The sequence below is a fragment of the Rhinatrema bivittatum genome, chromosome 1 (genome assembly GCF_901001135.1).
Source record: "Rhinatrema bivittatum chromosome 1, aRhiBiv1.1, whole genome shotgun sequence".
Classification (NCBI taxonomy): domain Eukaryota; kingdom Metazoa; phylum Chordata; class Amphibia; order Gymnophiona; family Rhinatrematidae; genus Rhinatrema; species Rhinatrema bivittatum.
The window spans coordinates 254457299-254480385 of record NC_042615.1 but is presented as its reverse complement, the minus strand read 5'-3'; the positions used below and the strand labels follow the sequence as shown (position 1 = coordinate 254480385).

The following is a 23087-nucleotide window of genomic DNA, read 5'->3' as shown; positions in this document are numbered from 1 at the left end:
AAAACAGAAAATGTGATTGATAATTTGAGTTAAAGGAGTCTGGCTGGCTCAGAAAAGTCAAACATGACCCAAATTAATTTGCACACAAAACTTAAAGTAGCAAACTTCACAAAAAGACGACATTCCAAGCTTTCTATATTTTGTCTTGATGTACTGCCTCTCTCTTCTTGTCCCTTCTTCTTTACCTCTGATCTATCTTTCTTTTATCTCTTTTTCAAACTTTGCTCATCTTCCTCTATTCTTTTTCATTTTTTCCACTTACGACTTTTGTCTTCTTTCCTCCATTTCCTTGTGTCTGTCCCTGTATCTGCCACCACCTGTCTCAACATTTTTACCCCTCTTTCCAGTCTAACTTTCCAGTTTGTCCCTTCATCTTTCTCTCCCCCCCCCCCCCCAGGCCAGCCTGCTCCTTTACCTTTCATCCTCTCCTGTTATTTAGCCTGTCTTTTTCATTCTTCCTTCTCCCCCAGCCTGGTTAATTTTTCACACTTCCCCTCTCTCCCCACCCCAGGCTGCTTTCTTCCTCTCATACTCCCATTTACCACCTACAAGCTGCTACTTTCCTTTCCCAATCCCCCAAGTCTTCACCTCTCCCTAACGCATCCCCCTTTCTTCTTGTCCTACCTCCTAGTTTTTACACCTTTCTTGCTCCTCCCTCTCTTTGCTTACCCTTCCCCCTTCACTGCCTCCTTTTCTCCTCTCTCCTCCTCTCCCTTGAACCTCTCACCTCCCTTCCAGTTCCAGCTGCTGCGTGGCTCAGAGCAGCAGAGTATCAGTAGTCACTTGCTGTTCTTGTAGTGCTGGGAAGCAGCAGCAAAGGGAAGGGTCAGTGGGGAGAGACAGAGGGAAGAGAAGTGGCATCAGGAAGGAGGGAAGTGGACAGGGAAGTGATGGTGGTACCAGGAAGAAGGCAGTGACGAGCATGGCTACAGAAACAAGGGGACAAAAAAAGAGAGAAGAACAGGGATTGAGGGAGGCAGTGAGGAGAGCAGTAGTCGGGGGAGGGAGGCAAAAAGAATTGAGATGGCACAAGGTTGGAAAGCAAAGGCACAGTAGTTGGTGAGGCTTGTCCATCAGGATTGTGAAGGGTGCAGGCCCTCCTATTCCCTGCACCTCTTACTTCTCCCTCCTTTCATACTTCTTGTTTAGAAAAAGCAAGCAGACTATGGAGGGAGAACTTGGACGAGCCATGGGGATCAGGAGCACACACTCACTGCATTCCTGTACTCCTGGACTGCTGGTGCTTTTGAACCTTTTTTGCATGGAGCACAAACACGAGGATCCAAATTCCAGGCCTTGTTGCACCTGATCCCATATGTGACTGTGCCTCATAGGTTGGAAAATGTTGCTATGGGCACTTCAATCCACTGAGAAACTGCAGATTTCTGTGGGAATCTGCATGCACTGTGAAAATGATGAACAAAATAGCTGCAGATTCCCAAGGGCAGATTCCCTTGGGAATCTGCCCTTGGGAATCTGCAGCTATTTTGTAAATTTGATTGATAATGTTTGTGACATCACTGCTAATATGAGGCAATGGACTCCAGCGTGTGAGATATTATTTGAAACATTTGCCAACAGATCTGCCTATAGCAACTCATGAAATTTGTCTGAGAGTTGGCAACAGTTAAAAATAAATATCTTCATTTTTAAATTCATACAGCACAAATTCTCCTAGTTAGCACACCCAGGGGACTAGATATTAAGGGTTTTCCCCCATTTTGGGCCCTATATACAAGGCACTTTTCCTAGAGACAAAAAAATGGGAGCAAATCTTTAGTACCTTGGTGTCCATGGGAATATGCATAGCATGTAGGGTTCAGTCTTGAAGCACTTGCCCAGTGTTTGGGACGTGTTTAGGGTGAGATTCGTGTGCATTGGAAGGAAAAGAAGGGATGCTATGGAGCTAATATAGTTTTAAGGTGCGTACAGATGATAACCTGAAACAGTATTGTTTCTCTTTGTAGAGATCCTATGTCACAACACACATGGTCCCTGGGCCTATAAAGAGGGGGATTTTGTGGTCTTCAGATCAAGACATGAAATATTATTGAACTAATTCCAATATCGGTGAGTGGGATTGCATTGAAGTGTGTCAGGCCAATAACATGATGAAAACCATGGATTACCATAAAATGGTTCTACCATGCTTCAGCAGCAGGGATTTAGTAGGTTTCTCTGGTATGCATAAAAAGTCAATGCAAAAATGACAAAGTGACTGTTTGGATAGTTTAGCTAAGCATTCCTTCTGAAATAAAAAATACTGAAATCATTATGTAGCCAATAGTTATTTGTGGAGGGGGGGCGGGAGCGGTTGAATCATGTTTCTGTATGATTCTGTACTAGGGATGTGCAAATTTAATTTAGTTTTTTTATGTCGTTTTGTTTGGGTGCTTTTCAGGGGGTTTTTCAGTTTCTTTTTTTTTTTCAGTTTTGGTTTCAGAAAATAGCGTGCACTATTTTCTGAAACCAAAAAGAAGACACCCCCCCATGGGTCTCCAGAGACTCCCTGTTCTGCCCCCACTGCCGCCCCTGGAGGCAGCTGTTCCCGGTCACAGGCTCTGCCCCCAACCCCCCAGCCCTTCCACTTTGCTAAAAAAAATACCTCCCTGGGAGCCAGACTCCCACAGTTCATCCTAGCCCACCCTCCCGAACCCCCACTCCGATTCACCAAATTCACCCGTGTTGTGCTGTTTGTTTTGGGTATATGGGTGAACTATTTACAAAGAGTGCATGCAAAAATAATAGGGAAAGAAATTTAAAAAAAAGTTGAGGTTTTGTTTTCCCTACTGTTCTGTTACAAAAATGAAATGAAACAACATAGACAATGTCGTTGATATTGTCTATCGTTTCAAATGAATGCACATCCCTATTCTGTACCAGAAGGAAACAATGCATTTTTTTTTTTTAAAGATTTGGAAAAGAAGTTAGGCACATTTATTTTCAGTTTTATTCACAGGGAATGTTTAGTTAACATAGCTCACCAAAAATAGCATCCCTTCCCCCACAGAAGGTATGAGTTTGCTGTAAAACAAGTTAAAAGAGCAACATAGACAGTCGAAGGAAAAAAATAGGAAATGCAAAGATAAAGAGATGAAGAAGAGACAACCTATTATAATGATATTTTTCTTTTCTGTTTCAGTGCCACTATCACCTGCCTCAGCTACTTTTTTAAGTTGCCATGGCAAAGTTAGACACGCGGTCGGTTCTCAGTGACCCAAGTTACCAGAGCCAGGAATCCTTCCACTCTTTTGCTAGCACGTCATCCGACTCTACATCCCAGAACACTATGGGAAGTGTTGGCAGTGGAGTGGCCAATGATCAGGAGTTTGCAATGAAGAGTGTGGGGACCAGGACTCAGAACAGCATTAGGCAACCTGACGGATCTCGAAATGGATATTCCAACCGAGAGATGTCTAATCGCTATTCGGGAGAAGAGAAAACCTACAAGTCGGAAAAGATATCCAATTCCTTGTATATCAATGGAGAGATGCGCAAAAGTGAAAAGACAAAGACTGACATGTGTGGGAACGTAACGGCAAACAACGAGAAAAACATGCCACCCCCTCCCCAGTACAGAGAACCTGGTAACCCACCAAAGATATTACCAATTTCTGGCAAGCTAGACCAGGTAAATGACATTATTGTAGTGTTCAATGAATATTTTGCTGAAGAGTGGTGGTACCGTTTATTTGACTGGCTTCTGCTTGTCTATGAGAGATCATGAAGGTTTCTAGGGGTGAAAGGGTAAAAATCAGTAAATACCGATTAGGTTCATCCCTTAAGAGTCTGTTGAATGTAGATCTGATTTTAAATACCTGCTGTTGCATTATTTCCCCTATTAAATTTACAAGAAGTTGTAGTGGCATAGTTAGTAGCCACTAGTGACAAAACAGTTTGTCCAAGTCGTTCTCACTTGGCCCAGTTTCAAGTGAATTTTTTGCTTCCAGTAGAGATTCTCTTCTACTTTATGCAAAGAAAACATGGAGAAATCACAAACTTTCTTGCTGCTTCGCTATAAAGTTGTATATAAGAAGAAGGTGCTCACCACGGAATCGATCATAATATGCTATAGAGAGTGCTCTAGAAATCCCAAATACTGAATCCCAGTTTGATGATATTTAATTATTGTATTTTATTTGTAATTGTATCACTAATTACTATGACATGCTGTAAACCATTCAGGTCCACCATGTTATGTCTAGCGTACAGACCAACCAAACTACAACTGGGATGATAAATATTGTCCTGGCAGCTGTGGATTCAGTTCTCCTTACATGAGAGGGATGTAGGCAAGAGGAAAATTATAGCCACCAGAAATTAAACAATCAAGTGAAGGGATTATTCGGTTTATAGGTCAAGAATAGTTATGACCAGTATCACAAGGAGAGAATATATTTCTGCAGTTCTTAATCCCAATTTCCAGGCCTTTCCATCAGGATTTACTTTCGTCTATATTATGTCATGATAAATTCAAAAGGGTGACTTTTCCAAAGTTATACCCATAAAATTAGAATATATGTGCATAAGTAGCTTGTACTCGCATATATGCTGTTTTATGGACATCAAAAATACACACATATTTTCAGTTTCACGTGCTCATTCACCTGCACAAAAAAGGGGCAGTCTATGGGTGTTTGGGGGCAGGGCCAGAAGGAATGTGCATAAGCTGCTATTTTATGTGAATACATTGGGAAACTTTACAGCTGCTAATTATCTAGTGCAGTTGATATCAGATTCGTCTGTCTGGGTGAACTGTGGGGAGTTCAAGGTGAAGAACTAGGACTGTTTCAATGACCTTCAGAAAGTCTGGGTGAACTGATGGAGGTATAGGCAAACAGGTGATTTCAATTGTGTGCCCATGTTTTAAAATATACCAAGTTCCTCATATAAATAAGGGTTTTACATTAGGAGGTAAGATTTTTTTTCACGTGTAAAATATACACATGTATGTTTAGAAAATAAATAGGAAAGGTATACTTTTTCAATACTTACAGGTATTCGAAAGTAAGCAAACATACGTGCGTATGTTGGGGGATAGACATATTCATATTTTATAATCTGTACATACCTGATGTGCGCAGTTTATAAAATACTGTAGTAGATCTGATTGCAATATTATACGTGCATATATGGGGCCATGCAGAGTTATTTGAAAATTATCCTCCCTATTGCTAAGTACCTCCACAATGCAAGATTTTCTTTGAATGATAAAAAAAACAATCCTTAAAATCTGAAAACACTTCTGATTTTCCAGCAAAGATGAAAAGAAATCCAGTAAGTTTTGCAGTTCAGGAACAGGACAATAATGCAAGCAAAAACATTTAGAGATACATTTTCCAAAGTTTTGCATTTTAATGAGAGGTTATGCATTTAATATGTTAGACAAAAGGTGAATAATTTTATTACTGTGCATGTATGGATAAAGTCTGTGCGTTCTTTTTGGGGGGTAGTTTTTTAAAGGATTTATATGCTTAAAACTGGGTTTTACACGTGCAAATGCACTTTGCACATGTAAGTGGGCTTTTGAAAATTCTACAGTATATTCCATTGAAATGTCAATAGGTTTTATACATGTAAATGCAGTTTAAGCATGTAAATGAGATTTTGAAAATTGCTATGATAGTATGTTACGTTTTTTTCCAGAAACATATCTGCACAAGTTAGTAGTGTAAATTTGTTCAGGTAATTTTACTGAGATTATTTTCAAATTGAAAGGACAGGCAAAGTCTGTGGTTTAAAAATTACCTGTACACATTCCTTCAATGCAGGTAGTTACAAAATTATCCCCATAACTTCAGGCAGCCCTGTAAGGAGTGGTCTGAAGGCATGCTTTTACTTTAGATGTCCAGATATAATTCATGGAGGTGCTGCCGAGCAAGCTTTTAAAAAATCAGTTTCTGAAACAAATGTATTATTGCATTGTATGACCTATAACTATCTAAAAATAATTAGGAGGTCTATATTCAGAACCAGTCCGGATAGCAAAGTCATATCAAGGTTCATTCCAGGAATCTATGTTTCTATGTAACTTGGGAGGCATATTCAGCAGTGTAGCCAACTATTGAATAATAGCTAGCTTTCTTACAGGGTCATTCATCAAAGTGCATTATGGCGTTATCGTGGGCATTAGGGCCCTAATCCCTGCCATAACGCATGCATTATTTATCGCATCGCGAGATGCGAATGCAAATTTTGAAATTTTATTCAAAGGGAAGGAGATTGGGTAGGATTTATGAAAATAAGGGGCATTAACTCAGCATGTGATAGTGGAATGCATGTTTTTAATGCTGGAGAGGGAGAGAGAAAGAAAGAGAGAGGCTCTGCAGTGGTACACATAATTATTTCTATTTATACCACTATAGGAGGGTTATCCAGTAACTCGAGGTGATATTTCGGTGTGGACTAGGGTTTTGGGGCCAGTTTTACATGCACAGTCAGATGTACGAATAGCACAGTACACATCAGTGAAGATTGGATGTAATTTGGAGTGAGGAAAGATGCACAAAGATGAGATTTCTACAGTGTTCTCTCACCCTAGCTTGATAGTACCCAGGTAGAGATGCATCAAGCTAGGGTGTTCGTATATCTGACTGTGCATGTAAAACTGGCCCCAAAACCCTAGTCCACCACCGAAACATCACCTCTAGTTACTAGATAATTTTCCTATAGTGGTATATATAGTTGACTACTATACAAGCCTTCTAAAGAGTGTGTCTCTCTCTCTCTCTCTCTCATGGTTTAGAGGAGTGGCTTTGCAATTGGACAGGCCCACTTTGCTAATTTTTAATATTTTAGATCTCTAAATTGCCCACATTTTATGAGATTTTTTTTAGGCATCAAACTAGACACCTCAGCTAGTGTCCAGTTCGATATTCGGATGAAATTTTAGCCATCTGATAGTGATGAACAATCTGTCCGGTTTTGGTACCTAAAATACTACTTCAGCAATGTGTGCCTATCTTCAGAAATGTTCCTCTTAATTATTTTCAAAGACATTTCTGCGCTTAAAGCTGTTATAAGCATGTATAGTACAGTAAATGGCTGTTCTAAAGTTGACCTGGGCTCAGGGCGCATAAAAGTATTCACAGAGCCCAGTTTCCTCCGTACTTTTATGTGTCCTGAGGCCAGGCACTCCAGGGGATGGAATTAGGACAGAGTTGCAACTTACGCACCAACTTCTATATTTTAAAAAGTTGATGTGTACGTTATCCTGCACAAGCTGCACCCTGCTTCAAACATTTTCAAAGCAAACTTATGTACTTTGAAAATACTCAGGTACAATGTACATGCAGACTTTAATGTTATGTAGGCTGTTATACATTTACTGTCTTAATGTTTACTATGGGTTTTTATATGAAGATTTTTCATTAGTTTTAATTTGTAATATGCTTGCTTTACAGAGCAATGAACCCTTAGTTAGACCTTCAGCCTTTAAACCAGTGGTTCCTAAAAACTTCCATTCCATGCAGAACCTGTGTCCACCACAAAACAATGGAATAACAGAAAACAGAAAGAGCTTAAATCATAGCAACAGCAATAGTACATCTGTGATCAAAAGTGGACTTGAGAAAGCCAGCCTTAACAGGACTACAAATCAGGTGGGAGGTCTGTCTGATTCTGGTCGTAACTCCTTGACAAGCTTACCCACATATGGGACAGGCTACAGTCAACATGTTGGCCCAATGAGTGCTTCAACTAGCCATATAAATCGTATTGGGACTACTTATGTAGACAAGAACATAGTGGGATATAATGGAATATCTACCTCAGATAGTGGGCGATCTTCAAGCAAGAGCACTTCGTCATTCAACAGACTGAACCAGCTTAATGAAACAATGCCTTTCCATTCACCATCTAGTGATGACATCATACAGGATCTTGAAGACCGACTATGGGAGAAGGAGCAGGAGGTCCTCCAGATGAGAAGAAACCTGGACAAAAGTGAGGCAGCCATTTTTCAAGTATTTGAGGAAAAACAAAAGATCTGGGAGCGTGAAATGGAGGACCTTCGGCAGAATTATGCCAATAAATTGCAACAAGTGTCCAAGAAGGCCCAGAGGGCACAGCAGGCCTTGCAACTACAGATCTTCAAACTCCAGCAGGAGAAAAAAAAGCTTCAAGATGACGTTGGACAGCTACTTCAGCAGCGAGAGGAACTAGAAAAAAAATGTATGGTATTCAAGAAAGAACAAGCTGAGTTTCTTCCTAAGATTGAGGAAACCAAGTGGGAGGTAAGACATAAATAAACTCTTCACCATGAGAAGATTATATTCTTCGATTTATGGAGGGATAGTAAATCCAGAATGATGTCTTGTTCTTTAAAAGGTCAATTTAGACTTTCTAGATTGATATGTTCTCTGCATTAAGGGGATTTTTACTTGGTGCTAAAAAAAAAAAAGAATATAAGTCAATTATATTGAATCATGCTGATTCAGTTTTTCAGCAGGTAAATACCTCTCTGTCAGCTAAACATTGACCTGGCGTATTTGAATTCAACCCCAATTTTTTTTTTCTCAATTTGTGCTTGTGGTAAAAACCCTTCAAGAATAGAGCAGAAGGAAAGGATTAACCTCTAATGTGATAAAAAATGAAAATAATGCAGTAATGCCAGTGTAAACCCTGGGCTGGTTTATCCTGGATAGCGGATCCAGAGACCATATCTCAAATATAGTCATTGATGGTAAACTTCACTTCATATTAAATTACTTTAATATCCAGGATTCCCTGAGCAGGAGGAAAGACAAACTTCAAGACCCTGTGATTGCACACTCTTAAGTCCCAGTTTCAAGTTATTGTACACAGATGAGTGTTAATGTCACTCAGCAGCAAAAAACACACTGGAAGCTGACTTTGGTTTCCAGTATTACTTTTATTGAAATGTAAAGATGAAAATATTCTTCACAGCGATTTAATTCAGTTTCGGTATTACAAATACTTCTAAATAAATTTGTGACTTCTCATAGTTTTATTTAAAGTTTAAGATGGTAATGCCAATTAATTTAGCCTTTATTCTGATGCTTCTCCCATCCAATTGGCATAGGGTAAGTTTTAGTTCTTCCCTCCCAAAGTAGATGAGATATTACAGATGAAATCCATTATTACACAGTCATTTATCTCCTACAGCTCCATGCTTTCTTCTTATACTCTGTAGTCTCCTCATAGTACCTGAACGGCTCAAGTATTCTCCTTTTCCCCACTCTAGTATCAGAGCAATACTTCTGTTACTCCTTTTCTCCAAAATCTACAGTAAATGTTCATGGGCCCTATAAGGGATCTATCCCAACTCCTTTCTCCCCCTTCTCCTTCCTCTGGATGGCTGAATGTCATTCCTTCTCTGGATACAGATGATGCACAGGATTCTTCTCAGGGAAGCGACCTCTCCGTTGGTGTTATAGCATCAAAGAAAATAGTCAATGGGTACTCAACTTTCAAAAATCAGCATAAAGCTATAAAAAGGATAGGGAGGGTGGAAAGAAGCTCTCATATCCAAAATAAGAGGCTCCATGGAGATGACAAAACCTATGCAATAGGAAAATCAGGGCACAGCCATGATCTGCTACCACGGGAGGGAAACAGAAAATCCATCTCCTAAAATGGTGGTCTAAGTATTTATATCAGAGGACCCATCATGTACACTTTTCTACAGGGGAACTATCTACTCACACTGTTACTATGTTTCCTCCCCACGCAAATGGACTATTCTGAATGGTTCTTAGCAGAGGTCTGACAGGATCTCTACACCAGAATACCATAATGAACACCTAGGGATAATTATTTTAGCTGTAAATTAAGATTTATTTGACAGTAATTTGTATTCTATTACACTCCCCAAACATGATTACTAATGGATATGTCCTTTTGGAGAGTGTAATAGACCAGCAGCAGGATATTTCCAATTAATATGAATTTCTAGACTAGTTTTCCCCTCTGCAGTTCTTCCCTGCTTCTGGTGTTGACTGAGAAAGACCATTGCAGTGCAGCTCCAGAGGAAGGGAGCTGTTATAGAGCAAAGAAACATGTTTTTTAAAAGCACTGTGAGGTGTAATCATAGAGACTTGAGATGATTCAGCAGCTTATACCTGCCTTGAGCTGACCATACATGGGTGCATGCTGATGGTGCTCTCTGCCATGGCATGCATGATGGCCATCCACTGCAACCATTTCCTTGGGTTGCCTGAGTAATGCAAAACCAAGACCTTTTTGTGCCATCTCCACTGTGTTGACTTTGGGCTGAGCCCCTAGAAAAAGCAAGCCCAATGGAACAAGAAGATCAAGCCTATTGGTACTTTCTCTCGGCAATGTCCTATTTTGGATTGCAAACTAGCTAAAAGACAGGAAACAGAGAGAAGGACTAAATGTTCAGTTTTCTCAATGGAGGCAGGTAAATAGTGGAGTGCTGCAGGGACCATTCTTTTTTAATATATTTATAAATGATTTAGGAAATGGAACAGCGAGTGAGGTGATCGAATTTGCAGACAACATAAAATTATTCTAAGTGTTAAATCATAAACAGATTGTGAGAAATTGCAGGAGGACCTTACAGGCCTAGAGACTGGGCATCCAAATGGCAGATGAAATTTGATGTGGACAAGTGCAAAGTAATGTACATGGGCAAAAGTAATCCAAAGTGTGGTTACACAATGTTAGGTTCCTTATTAGGCGTCATCGCCCAGGAAAAGGATCTAGGCGTCGTCTTGGAGAATATGTTGAAATCTTTGACTCAATGCACGGTGGCAGTTAAAGAAAATAGAATGTTAGGGATTATTAGGAAAGGAATGGAGAATACCATAAACTCTATCACTTGATGCAATGACAGCATGTAGAATACTGTGTGCAATTCTGATTGCCATATCTCAAAAAAAGATATAGTGGAACTGGAAAAAGTTCAAAGTGTGACCAGAATTATAAGGGGAACAGAACAGCTCCTCTATGAGGAAAGGCTAAAGAGATAAAGACTCTTCAGTTTATGATACAGTTTGGTGAAAATACTTTTTCACTCAGAGCCCAATTAAGGTTTGAAACTCATTGCCGGAGAATGTAGAAAAGGCAGTTTAGTGTAGCTGGGTTTAAAAAAGGTTTGGACAAGTTACTGGAGTGAAAGTTCCTAAACTGTTATTAACCAAGTAGACTTGATTGATGAAAATCACTCCTTATACCTGGGATAAGCAGCTTGGAATCTATCGACCTTTTGGGATCCTGCCAGTTACTTGTGATCTGGATTGTCCACTTTTGGAAAGAGGATATTGGGCTTGATGTTCTCGGTCTGACTCAATATGGCAGTTCTTATTTTTTTCTGTTCATTCAAATCCAGTCACATTTCCTGAGCTATGAGTCTACATAAGTTATACCCATTGCTCAAACTGTAAAAAGTGTACAAGGGAAAATCCCTACTAGTGCTTGCAGTTATATCAGGTTAGGGGGCCTAATTTTGCCCTTTCTTCTGTAAAACTAACTCCAAACTCCCACACTGATTTTTCCACTCTGCCTGCTTTTATACAATCCAAGCAGTCTCAGTGGAGATGCTAGTCAGGGATGGTCTGTCCCTTCTTCCTGCATCCTAACTCAGGATGTAGGAAGGCGTGGAGGCGGACCATCCCTGAGCTTTGGACATATTGTGGAGACTTAGGGGGTCTCTACACTAATATACAAAAAAAGGTAAATTTTCAAACGCCAGCATGCACAAGTGCCAGGAGATATGCGTGTGGCCTGGCCAGGCCTTGCGCATACCGAGCACATTTTAAAAATGGCCCAGCCATGTGCAAACCTCCCGGTACTTGCGGAAGTGCCAGGCTTTGTCAAAGGGGCGGGCTGGGGATGGGGTCTGGGAGGGGCGAGGGGCGGGAGTTGACCGAGACAGTGGCCATTAGGCCCTGTCCCGGGTAAGCGCGCACCGGCAGCCGGCCAGTGTGTGCAGAATTTACTACTGCTCCAAAGAAGCAGGTAAGTTCTATAACAAAAAAACTAAGGGTAGATAGGTAGGGATTAGGGGTCAGGAAGGAGAGGAGAGAGGAAAAGGGAGGAAAGTCAGGTAGGGGGTTAGGGAAGTTCCCTCCCAGTCTGCTCCTTTATTGGAGGGGACTGGGAGGGAACTGGGGTAGGTAGGCCTACTTGTGTCGCCACGTGTTTTAAAAAAAAAAAAAAATTCCCCTCCCCTAAGCACGCGACGGCACCAGCGTGCAGATGCGTGCGCCGATACAAAATCAGGTGCGCATGTACACACAGGCATCGGATTTTATAACGTGCTCAGCGACACACACATGTTATAAAATTGATGCGCTCATGTGCGCATGCCGAGAACCACATGCACATGATGCATTCGCGTGGGTTTTAAAATTTTCCAGAAAGTACTTTGAACAAGTTTCAGCACAACTACATATACAATACAAAAATAAAAGACAATAGAAAATATAAGTAAATACAAGACCAAAAACAAAAAATAAAACCATAACTCATTTAACAACAAAAGCAAACAAAACAAAACACATGGAAGTAAAATAAGCAAGCCAAGAAGAAAACTTCAGCAAGAAAAAACTTCAGCATAAATCATTAGGCAAAGCATGAGAAAAAAAATAAACATTTTCACCAGTTTTCTAAAATCTAAAATAATTTGGCACTGAACAAACTTCAGATGGTAAGCAGTTTCAAAGATAAAGATCAACACAAGAAAATGCATGTTTCTGTATATTAATAAGTTTAAACACCTTAGCAGAAGCCTCAAGCAAGAGTGCAACCTATGTAGAGTGTGATAGTAAACAAGAGCAAATGAACCAAACCACAATTTCTTTCCATGCACATCCCTACTAAGTGGTACAAAATGAAAGGGATATGTCCAGGTACATCAGGAGCTTAAAATAATAGTGTTAGGGAAAGGGCAGTTTGAAGAGTGGGTTTTGTGCCTGGATTGGACAACTAACTGAGAAGCTGCGACAGGGGACAAGTGATATAGAATTCAGTGTGTGGTGGCTAATTCAGGGCAATAGTTTTATCTTACTCTGGAGCTGAAAGGTGAATGAAAAACAAATTGACTAAGGGCCCTATTTACTAAGCAGTGATAATGTATTTGCATACGGTAAAATGTGTTATTGCAGCCAAGATGGAAAAAACACATGGAAATTGGAATTATCACAAACGTCCACCCATTATTTCCTGATCTGAAATCAGGTACAATGCAGCCATGATAATGAGCTGTGTCACATGCAAATACATGCAAAGAAGCTCATTGCAATGACAATCAGTAGTACAGCTTGAGAAAAAAACTTTGCAAGCTGCATTACTACACCTCAAGACGCATAGCTAGCTTCCTCCTCTGAGAGTATCACCAGGCTGTGATATCTGGCGATGCTGCCAGGACTGCTGATTTAAAGGGGTGCCAAGGTCTGCAAGAGTTTCTCTCCCTCCCCCCCCCCCCCCACCACCACTTGGAGTGGAAATTCTTTGGTGGTCTATGGGACACGAGCTCCCCCTAACCTCTCCTATAACCCCCAGCAGGGCCATAAATTAACAAAAAACGTTCCTTATAGTTGAGCCCCACCCCATCCCTGAAGCCATGCCCCCATTGTCCAAAGAGTGCCCCCCTTCTGAATACCCGCCCTCCTCCCTGGACCCGCCCCCAGGCTTACCCTAAAATGCCCACTCGCTCCAGCCCTACTGGCAACATCTTTCAAAATGGTACCAGCTAACCCCCAGGTACTGCTTTGCCCAGCATGTGAGGACCACCAGAGAATTTTGCCCCTCTGGGGGTAGATCTGTTACAGATATAACCCTTTGACTGGGCACATAAAAGGAGAGATGTCCCTGGTGCGTGTTTGAGTAGAGCATCAGTCTTTTTATGGGTTCAGTAAAAAAAAAAAAAGTGAAACAGATGCTGTGGTAGACCTGGCAGAGTGGCAAGGGCAATAATTACCAAGCTGTAAAGCAAAACCGAATGCACCTATTTCCCCTCTATGACCCCTCTGTTTCTTCATTCCCTCAGTATTGATACCCTCTTCTGATCACCATGGAACAGAGTAGGGTCTCACACAGAAATATATCTTCAACCAACAAACTTTTATTTATGGGGGTTTCCAGCAGTCAGAAATTTAAAAATATTTTAAAAACCCTGATTTAATCAAGATTCACAGGTGTCTTCAGCAAGGCTACAGCAGCTCCATCACATCACAATGTTTCTGATCAACTATGCACTACTTAATCCATATAGAAGAATAACTAAAAGTACTCTCCCATTCAGAAGAAGAGTCTACTCAAATTTCTCACAATGCTCACTTCATATATAGACAAATCCTTACTCTCCCTCTTGAAAAAAATATAACTCATCTCACACATAATGCAACTCTGTATCCTTCTCAGGGGGTCATTTACTAAAGGTTTTCTCCCATTCTAGGTCTACACCCTTATGAACTATTGCACTCATTGATCTTCCCCTGTACTAGTGTTAGGAGTTAGCAGTCTGCTAGGGAGTTAACAATCTGCTGGAGTTAGCAATCTGTAGTTATTTAGGAGAGTTGTGTGTGGATCCTTGGACCGGTGGCAGATGACCATGCCCTCGGGGGGGGGGGGGGGAGATCCCGAGAGGGACCACCGGTCAGGCTCAGAGTTAGGAGACAGACACACACTCGTTCTTTTATTAGACAGTAACCTGAACCACCAGAGGTGGCAGTAGCGAGCTGGAATGCCCGGCTGGGCTGTAGTCCCTCAGATACTGGAACAGCAATCCCTGGAGGCTGAGCTGTAGAGAAACTGAAATATAGTGAATAGACAGGGTATGCAGAGTACAGGTACCGAACCTGATGGTAACACTCACACAATGTCTCATAGAAGCCCAGGAGCTGGAATGTATAGGCCCTTGAGGAGCGAATACCTGGTTCCAGGGAAAGCTCTGAGAGAGCGATGGTAACTCACTGATGTAGTTGGCAGTGATGACTTCCAGGCAGAAGAGAGTACGGAGCAAGTCTGGGAACGAGGGCCCTCGAGGAGCGAGTACCGGTTCCAAACTGTCACCTGAAAAACAAAGGAGAGAGTGAGGCCCCCGAGGAGCGGGTACCCCCTGGTAAGTCCGAGGAGGCAGAGTAGCTTAGGTAGAGTAACCCAACCCTTGCTAACTCAATCTGTTAGCAAATTCTAAGACCTTATATATCCGTCTCGGGTGACGTCATCTCAGGGGGACGCCCCTGAGGTTCGCGCCATTGCCGGTACTTCAGTTGGGGCCGCGCCGCGCACACGCCCCTAGGCCTCCAGGAAACATGGCGGGCTGTAGCATCTAGCCGGTCCGGGGACGCCGGAGGACTTCGGCAGAAGGACACCGCGGCAGCCAATCTTCCCGCGGGCGAAGAGGGAGGCGCCAAAGAGGTAAGGAGGGCGGAGAGAGGGCATCGGGAACCGACGGACTCAACAACTAAGAGATCTCAGACCCCTACTCAATCTGCAAGACTGATTTTTGAACTCCTAGTTGTTTCGTCTTGGAAAGAAACCCTCCTTCAGCCTTGGGCCTTTTCCCCTTGAGGGAAAAGCCCCTGCAGAGCCCTCTACTTGAGGAGAGGCATTCTGGACAATCCAACCTCCTTGTGGGTCCGTTCAATCTCATCCTACCAAACTTTGATCACGTGCTTATATAGATCTCAGAATACTTCCTCTAAATGATTCTCTTCCCCGTATCTCTTAAAGAGGACACTAAGTAAACCACCTAAACAGTGGTCCCCAACCCTGGCCTGGGGGCCCACTAGCCAGTCGGGTTTTCAGGACATCCGCAATGAATATGCATGAGAGAAAAATTTGCATGCACTAACCCCCAGGACAGGGCTGGGCGCCACTGACCTAAAGTATACCCTATTAGTTTACATATAGAAAAAGATGAAATAACCTCTAAACATTATTTAGCGGAAAACAAGGAACACACATCCCCTTGTTATTTCTTTAGAATACTTTGCATAATCTTTAAAATGTAGTTTATTTATTTCTCTAAATATGCCACCATTACAGATAAATCAAAGTGGGTTTACAATGAAAACAAAAAATTAAAAATAGATTAAAAAAGAAATAACCAAAAAATGATATATACTAGCAGTATCTAAAGCACAGTGGAGGAGTAGCCTAGTGGTTAGAGCAGCAGGCTACCATTCAGGCCAACCACCATTCAAATCCTACTGTCACTCCTTGTGACTCTGGGGAAGTCACTTTATCCTCTGTTGCCTCAGGTACAAAATTAGATTATAAACCCCTTGTGGATAGGGAAATACCTATAGTAGCTGAATGTAATCTGCTTTGATGTACACTTTGAAGTGCCGAAAAGTAGAATCTAAATACATAATAAAATCCTAATATACTAAACATAAATAGTGCATAAATCTAAAACAATAAACATATAAGCTTAGGGGTGAATTTTAAAAGCGTTGCTCACATTAAAAGGCCCATATTACACAAAATATATGGGCTGCACATGAGCAATGCATAATTTAAAAGCTGAAAATTATGCATGCGTGTGTGCAAGCTAAATAAAACAGGAGCAGAATTGGGGCATCTCAAAGGCGTTCCAGGGTGGGGCCAAGAGTTACATGTGTAAATCCGTACTTTAAATCCAGAGGCTGCAGCGAGTGACGGGCTGTTAGCTGCGCAGGTTTACTTCTGCTCTTGATGAGGTGTCAGGCTGCATAAATCTCTATTTAAGCTTAAATCAACTGGGTTATGGGTCTGGGTCAACTGGGGGAAGTGCAGGCAGAAGTGCTACATGGGTCTGGATGATCTTGAGACAGACTGGGCAAACTGGTGGGCTAACTGGTAAAACATGCGTGTATGTTTTAAAATCCGCTTTCCTAAGGAAGATACACAAAATACATGTGTTCGAGTGACCGCTTGAAATTTAGGAGCACCATACGCGTGGCAGGTGCATTTTAAATCAAACTTGTGCAGCTGTGCACATAATTTAAAATTCCAGCATATTTGTGCTTGCACGCCCATAGGCACATGCATGGGCGCCCATGTGCTGGTTTTAAAGTTACTATCTAAATATACAACCCTAAGAACTAATATTAACTATCTAAATGTACAATCCGAACTCTAATATTAAGTACTGGAGAACACTGCATATCTATATCAATGCAATTTATTTCTGGAACTCGGGTTCACATTCCATACAAGGATGGCTTTGCTTTCAAAATTAATAGTCACTTCTTCCAACAATATGGTTCCCAAATAGCAAGATATTTGAAGTTATTTTAGATATAATCCAACAACTATCACCAAAACCCCAAGTAGAAATTATGGGACTCCCCTACTCAGACTCTCTCCCAGGGCCATATTTATTGACATAAGGCCTACTTTAGATGTCTGTCACAGAGACATGATGGTGCCAAGATGGGAGGTTAGCTGTCTCTCACATTGCCACAGCTGGGAATGTGCAAAGTTGCCAGCTGTGGCAATGCAAGTAAAAACTTTGAAGGATTATTAAACTGCAGTACTCAGGTACTACAGTTTAATAAATCCAGTAAAGTTTATACTCACAGTAAAACAGTGCTTCCATGATTTAATAAATAGGCCCCTAAGTCAATTCTAGAGAACCACAGCCCAGTAAATACATTTTAAGACTTTTGAGATGTTTATTTTATTTTGATGTAATCATTACAAAACTTTCTTCCCATAGGCAATTGGGGTGGAGTGATAGCTTTGATGTGGAAGCTTTACAGACTGTGAGAGGGACTGAAAATAGTTACATAGAGCCCTAGTTTTTAATAGCGATGTTGTCACATTGCTGAATGAATAAGCAGAGAACTTAAGCAGAGGATTTTGGCATTCTGCTCTAAAAGGTATTTGAATCACATTAGGAGACATTCATTTGTAGCCACATACATTTACTCCTGCCATGCAGTGGGATATTAGATAATGAAAACATTAAGATCCCAAACTCTACCGACAAGCTGATACTTCACAACTAACTAAAATCCATCAGACTTGAGCTAGTGCCAGCACCAATCATTCTTGGAATTTTATTCCAGCATTGTGTATTGACAAAGCACAATGAAAAATTTCAGAATGCTAAGGAAAGAAACCATTTATAACACACAACTCTCTTAAAGTGTCCCTGATAGATTGGTGTTGGTGGAGACTTGCCCAGCCAATTCTTGAAATAATTATTCTTCAAAAATATTATAACCTGAGGCAGGAGTAAATCATTATGACTGCTGAATGGAGCAGGTTTTCCTGTATTTACTAGCCCTTTAATTATAAAAAATGAAATAGAATCTCTTCCTATAGGCAAGTCTGACATTTGTTGAGCAATTTTGCCATCTTATAGCCACTACAGATTCTAGGGCTACATGTTATAGAAGTTGTTTTATTTATTTAAAATAATTTATAAATTACTTATCTGAACAAAAATGGCCACCCTAAGCGAAGAACAATAAAACATACAAAAAAGAATTAACAAATCAAACACAAATCATAAAAACAGCAGACTAATCACATGTCACATTCACTGACCCACTACCGGAAAAAGGCAGGCCTTTACATTTTTCCTGACGGTCAGATAACGTGCCTCTTCCTTCAAAGTGAGAGGGCCACAGTGTAAAACATTCTGCAACGAAGCGTGGACTTTCTAACTTCTTTTCAAGATAGACTTGATAGCAAAGGCCTGGATTTTCTATCGGGGCACAGCTTACTGAATTCTGCGGTAATGGGGGGCGGGGGGCGATCGCACCACCACGGTGTTATCGCTGCCAGCTTTTGCACCCAATAGCGCCACCTTGAAAGGTGTCGCTATTGGGCACGCTACTGGCGGCGATAACGGGTCTTACCTTATCGCCGCTGGCGAAGTTACCGCCGCGTCCGCCCCAACGCCACCCCGACTCCTCCTCTTCCGGTCCCGACTCCGCCCCAACCAAACTATCGCACGCGAAAAGTCCCTTTTCGCGTGTGATACCAATAGAAAATGACCCCCAAAGTTGGCTTCAGATAAGCATAACGCTCGATTAGGAGCATACCAATGAAGCCTTATCATATCATCTTTATTTATTCATTTACCATCATTCTGAAAGTACAGTCATGGTAGTTTACAATAAAAACAAAAGAAACAACAAAATCACTGAAAACAGTAAAATGTCATTCACAAATAAAGTTCATAAAATTCATGTTCTCTCATCATTTGTTTCAACGACTCAGCTCTACATTCTTTTTCTCAACAGCATATTCTATACTGCATAGCCATGTTTTTAGATCTTTTCTGAAAAGCTTATTATCTTTCTGAATGCGTAAATTTTCAGGCATTGTATTCCACAGTTTTGGGCCAGTGATTGAAAGTGCTCTTTCTCTTACTTCGCTCAAGCGTGCCGAATGCAAGGATGGAATTGAAGAAGCTCTTATTAGCGGATCTCAGATTTCTGGATGGAAAATACAAATATAATGAAGCACTTAACCATTCTGTGTTATTATTATTAATCATGTTGTGAAGCATAGAGAGTACTTTATATTGTACTCTAAATTTCACTGGTAACTTTAAAACAGGTGTAATATGATCATATCTCCTATTACCCTCTTTCAATAAGAGGGTCCATTTCCCTCATTATTCTAAAAACTAGTGACAAGATCTTAAATTTAATTCTTTGTTTGACTGGAAGGCAGTGCATCCATTGCAATAATGGAAGGGCTGAAGTACCCCTGAGAGCAGCCCCAGAGGATTCTAGGTGCCACATATTTCCTCCACTTAAAGCCTGAACCACTATCTTAAAAGAATTCCTGTCCAAAAATAGCATACCACAATATAGATTGAACCACTTGCGAGTCCTGCTTATCTAATGACATGGAAGAATCAAACTACACTCCCCAAGATTTTACCTCATCTACCACCATAACCTTACTGGCCTTTATATCAACTGCCAACATATTAAAAAAGGGTCCAACATCCCCAGCAAAGAGGATCTACATTTTGCTTTATTAAATACCAACTTATTTCCTAATAACTAAGAAGAGATTCCTTGGAGAGCCCTCTCAAGTTGGGATACAATTGAAGATCTATCCCTTCCCAGTGGGAAGATGATTTGAATGTCATCCATGTAAATCTATCAATAGAGCCCCAAGTCATGGACCAAGATTCTCAAGAGCCACATGAATATACTAAATAAAACTGATGACAGGGATAACCCCCTGGGGTAGGCCACATCCCAACATTAGCAAGACAGATACCAATCCCTTTACCGATACCAAGATTTTCCAGCCTGCTAGGAAGGAAGAAAGCCCTTTCAAGGCCTGTCCTCCAATCATCAGACCCTGGCATCTCTTCAACAAAATGAGTAATCCACAATATTGAAAGCCAAAATCAAAAGGGCCTGATTACCCTTACCAGTGAGATGTAAAAGATCATTCTGCACAAATAAAAGCACAATTTTGATGCTGTATCCCACCTGAAAATCTAGCCTTGAAATTTAAACTTAAAATACCAAATTATTTAGAAAATTAGTCTTTTATCAGGTGCGCAATAAAAAGGGACTCTTGGCACTTCTAAGTTGGCATATCAAGTATGCGTTCTTTTAACAACTCCATCCCATTAAAGGGCTTTTACATTAGGTGCACTGTAATAAAGCTTTGAAAATGCAGAGTTAAGAGACAACTATGCCCACTATGCACCTGACAGTATTTCAAATACACTTACAACAAGTATACCTGCATTAGTTCAAAATTTTAAGTAGGAATGTTGAGATTTTGAAGCAGTTCCCCCTGCCAAGCCCCTAAGCACGTGGCAGCAGTCATGCAAGGAACTATGCCACAAAATACTTCACAAATTGTGGACCTAATTGGTCCACATGGTCCGCACACACCCATGACCCTATCCGAATAGAAAGTATTCTATGTGATGTAATTTGTGCTACTGTTTCAAGCACAGCTGCACTAGGGATTTATATGAAAAGCATAAAGCAAGTAAAACCAAAAACTGTTGTGAACATGGGGCTAGTGGACCCTTGGGCCAGCCTGCAGGAGACTAGGAAAGGACTACTCTGGTCTCGACTGAACAGGCCGGGAGGCAGACTTCTGGCAGGCAGATAATAGCGGTTTCACCCTGGAAGCTGATACTCCCCTGGGAGAAGCCCTTGGGAGTCCAGCCACTGGGACTTAGGAGATTCACCCTGGAAGTCAGAGCCCCCCTGGGAGGAGCCCGTATGGGCCCGACCGCTGGGACTTAGGCGAGGCGGTCGATGGAGGGGAAGCAGGCGAGTATCTGGCTTGGCTGAGACAGGCTGGAACCCGGCGTGGGCTGTAGACAGGCTGGAACCCGGCGTGGGCTAAAGGCAGGCTGGCAAGCAGAAACCGGCAGGCAGGCAGGAACGGAGTAGCCAAGACGGTGGCAGACTCCGGGGCTTGAGGCAACAGGGGATCGAAGGAACCCTGTTGCAAGGCACTCATCGGTAGTCCGCGGTGACCCTAAGTAGGCCGCAGTGTCTGACGTCAGACTCAGGGCGGGGCCACCCTCCGGCGGGAAACTGTCCAGAAAAGTGCGAGAGACTTGCGCTCGCTCGTTCGCGCGCGCCTAGGGACAGGCCCGCAATGGCGTCTCCCCCGCGGGGACGCCCAGATCCTGACCCTGCTTCATTCCCAGCCGGCAGGAACCCTTGAGGTAAGGACCGGGACGTGAGCTTCATGGACCGGACCGCAACAGTACCCCCTCCTTTACGCCCCCTCTTAACAGGCCCAGGTTTACCTGGATGTTCCTGATGAAAGGTTTTGAGCAGATCCTTATCCAGGATATTGCGGGCAGGCTCCCAGGTATTCTCTTCGGGCCCGCAGTTCTCCCAGGAGATCAGATACTCCCATCGGCGCTGATTAAACCGGACATCGAGGATTTCTCTGACTTGGTAAGTTATTTCTCCTGGCACCGAGGGATCTGATGAGTCGGGTGCCTTCGAGTGGTACCTGGAGAGGACAAGAGGCTTCAAGAGGGAAACATGAAAAACGTTATGGATACGCATAGAGGGGGGCAGGCGTAGCCAGTAGGAGACGGCTCCGATGCGCTCGGCCACACGGAATGGCCCACAGAACCGCGGGGCAAGTCTGCGAGATGGAACCCGGAACTGCAGGTTCTTGGTACTTAACCATACCCGATCCCCGGGTAAGAAGACAGGAGCTAGTTGGCGATGTTTATTGGCCCACCGTCGAGTAGCAAGGGCGGCTTTCTGCAACTTCTTCTGGGTAGAGGTCCATAGGAACGCAACTGGCGAGCAGAGAGTTGTGCGGCGGGCACAGAGCTGGGATCCGGCGAGGGCAGAGGAGGCAGGAGTTGCCTCCCATAAACTAGCAGGAAGGGAGAGTTTCCCGTGGCAGTGTGGACGTGATTGTTATAGGAGAATTCTGCCCATGGGAGCAGCTCAGCCCAGTTATCCTGTCTCTCGTTCACAAAAGAACGTAGGAAGGTCTTGAGCGTGCGATTTATATGTTCCGTCTGCCCGTTGCTTTGGGGGTGAAATGCAGTGGACTGGCTGAGCTGAACACGGAAGTGTCTACATAAGGCTTTCCAATAGCGGGCAATAAATTGTGGACCCCGATCCGACACGATATCTTGATGGAGGCCATGGAGCCTAAATATGTGTTGAGTGAAGAGCTTGGCAAGTTCCGGGATAGATGGCAGGGCTGGCAGGGGAATAAAATGAGCCATTTTAGAAAAACGGTCGATGGTGACCCATACGACTGAGTTTCCCTTCGACGTGGGAAGATCTGTGATAAAATAGGTGGAGATGTGCATCCACGGCTCCACCGGAACGGGCAGGGGCTGGAGGAGCCTTCAGGGTTTACCCCCTAGAGGCTTCTGCAGGGTGCAAGCAGGACAGGAATCAACGAAAAGGTGCACATCCCTTCTGGCTGTCGGCCACCAATAAAATCAGGTAACAAGATCCAGGGTGGCAGCTCGACCAGCGTGTCCTCCAGTGAGGGACTCATGAACCCAAGACAAGACTGCCCGACGGAACCTCCGGGGGACCACAGTCTTGGGCTCGGGATGCGGCATCGTGGAGGCTAAACTGACCTTTCGGGGATCCAAGATCGATCGGAAGGCTCCCAAGGACTCTTCAGGTTCCGGAGGTCGCGACAGGGCCTCAACTCGAGCATTCTGAACC

At 42.6% G+C, this 23087-nt stretch overlaps 1 protein-coding gene across 6 annotated transcripts in view; it reads left to right on the top strand.

Moving 5' to 3' along the window:
• LZTS3 (leucine zipper tumor suppressor family member 3) overlaps positions 1-23087 on the top strand; it is a 375047-nt gene that overhangs the window by 326560 nt on the left and 25400 nt on the right. For 3 of the 6 annotated variants that reach the window (XM_029593779.1, XM_029593765.1, XM_029593772.1), the window contains exons 2-4: positions 1968-2070; positions 3143-3631; positions 7404-8234. In XM_029593779.1, the coding sequence (XP_029449639.1) occupies positions 3182-3631; positions 7404-8234 (1281 nt within the window). In that variant the 5' untranslated portion in view covers positions 1968-2070; positions 3143-3181. The remainder of the gene's footprint in view (positions 1-1967; positions 2071-3142; positions 3632-7403; positions 8235-23087) is intronic. The other 3 variants (XM_029593804.1, XM_029593789.1, XM_029593797.1) reach the window with 1 other exon arrangement.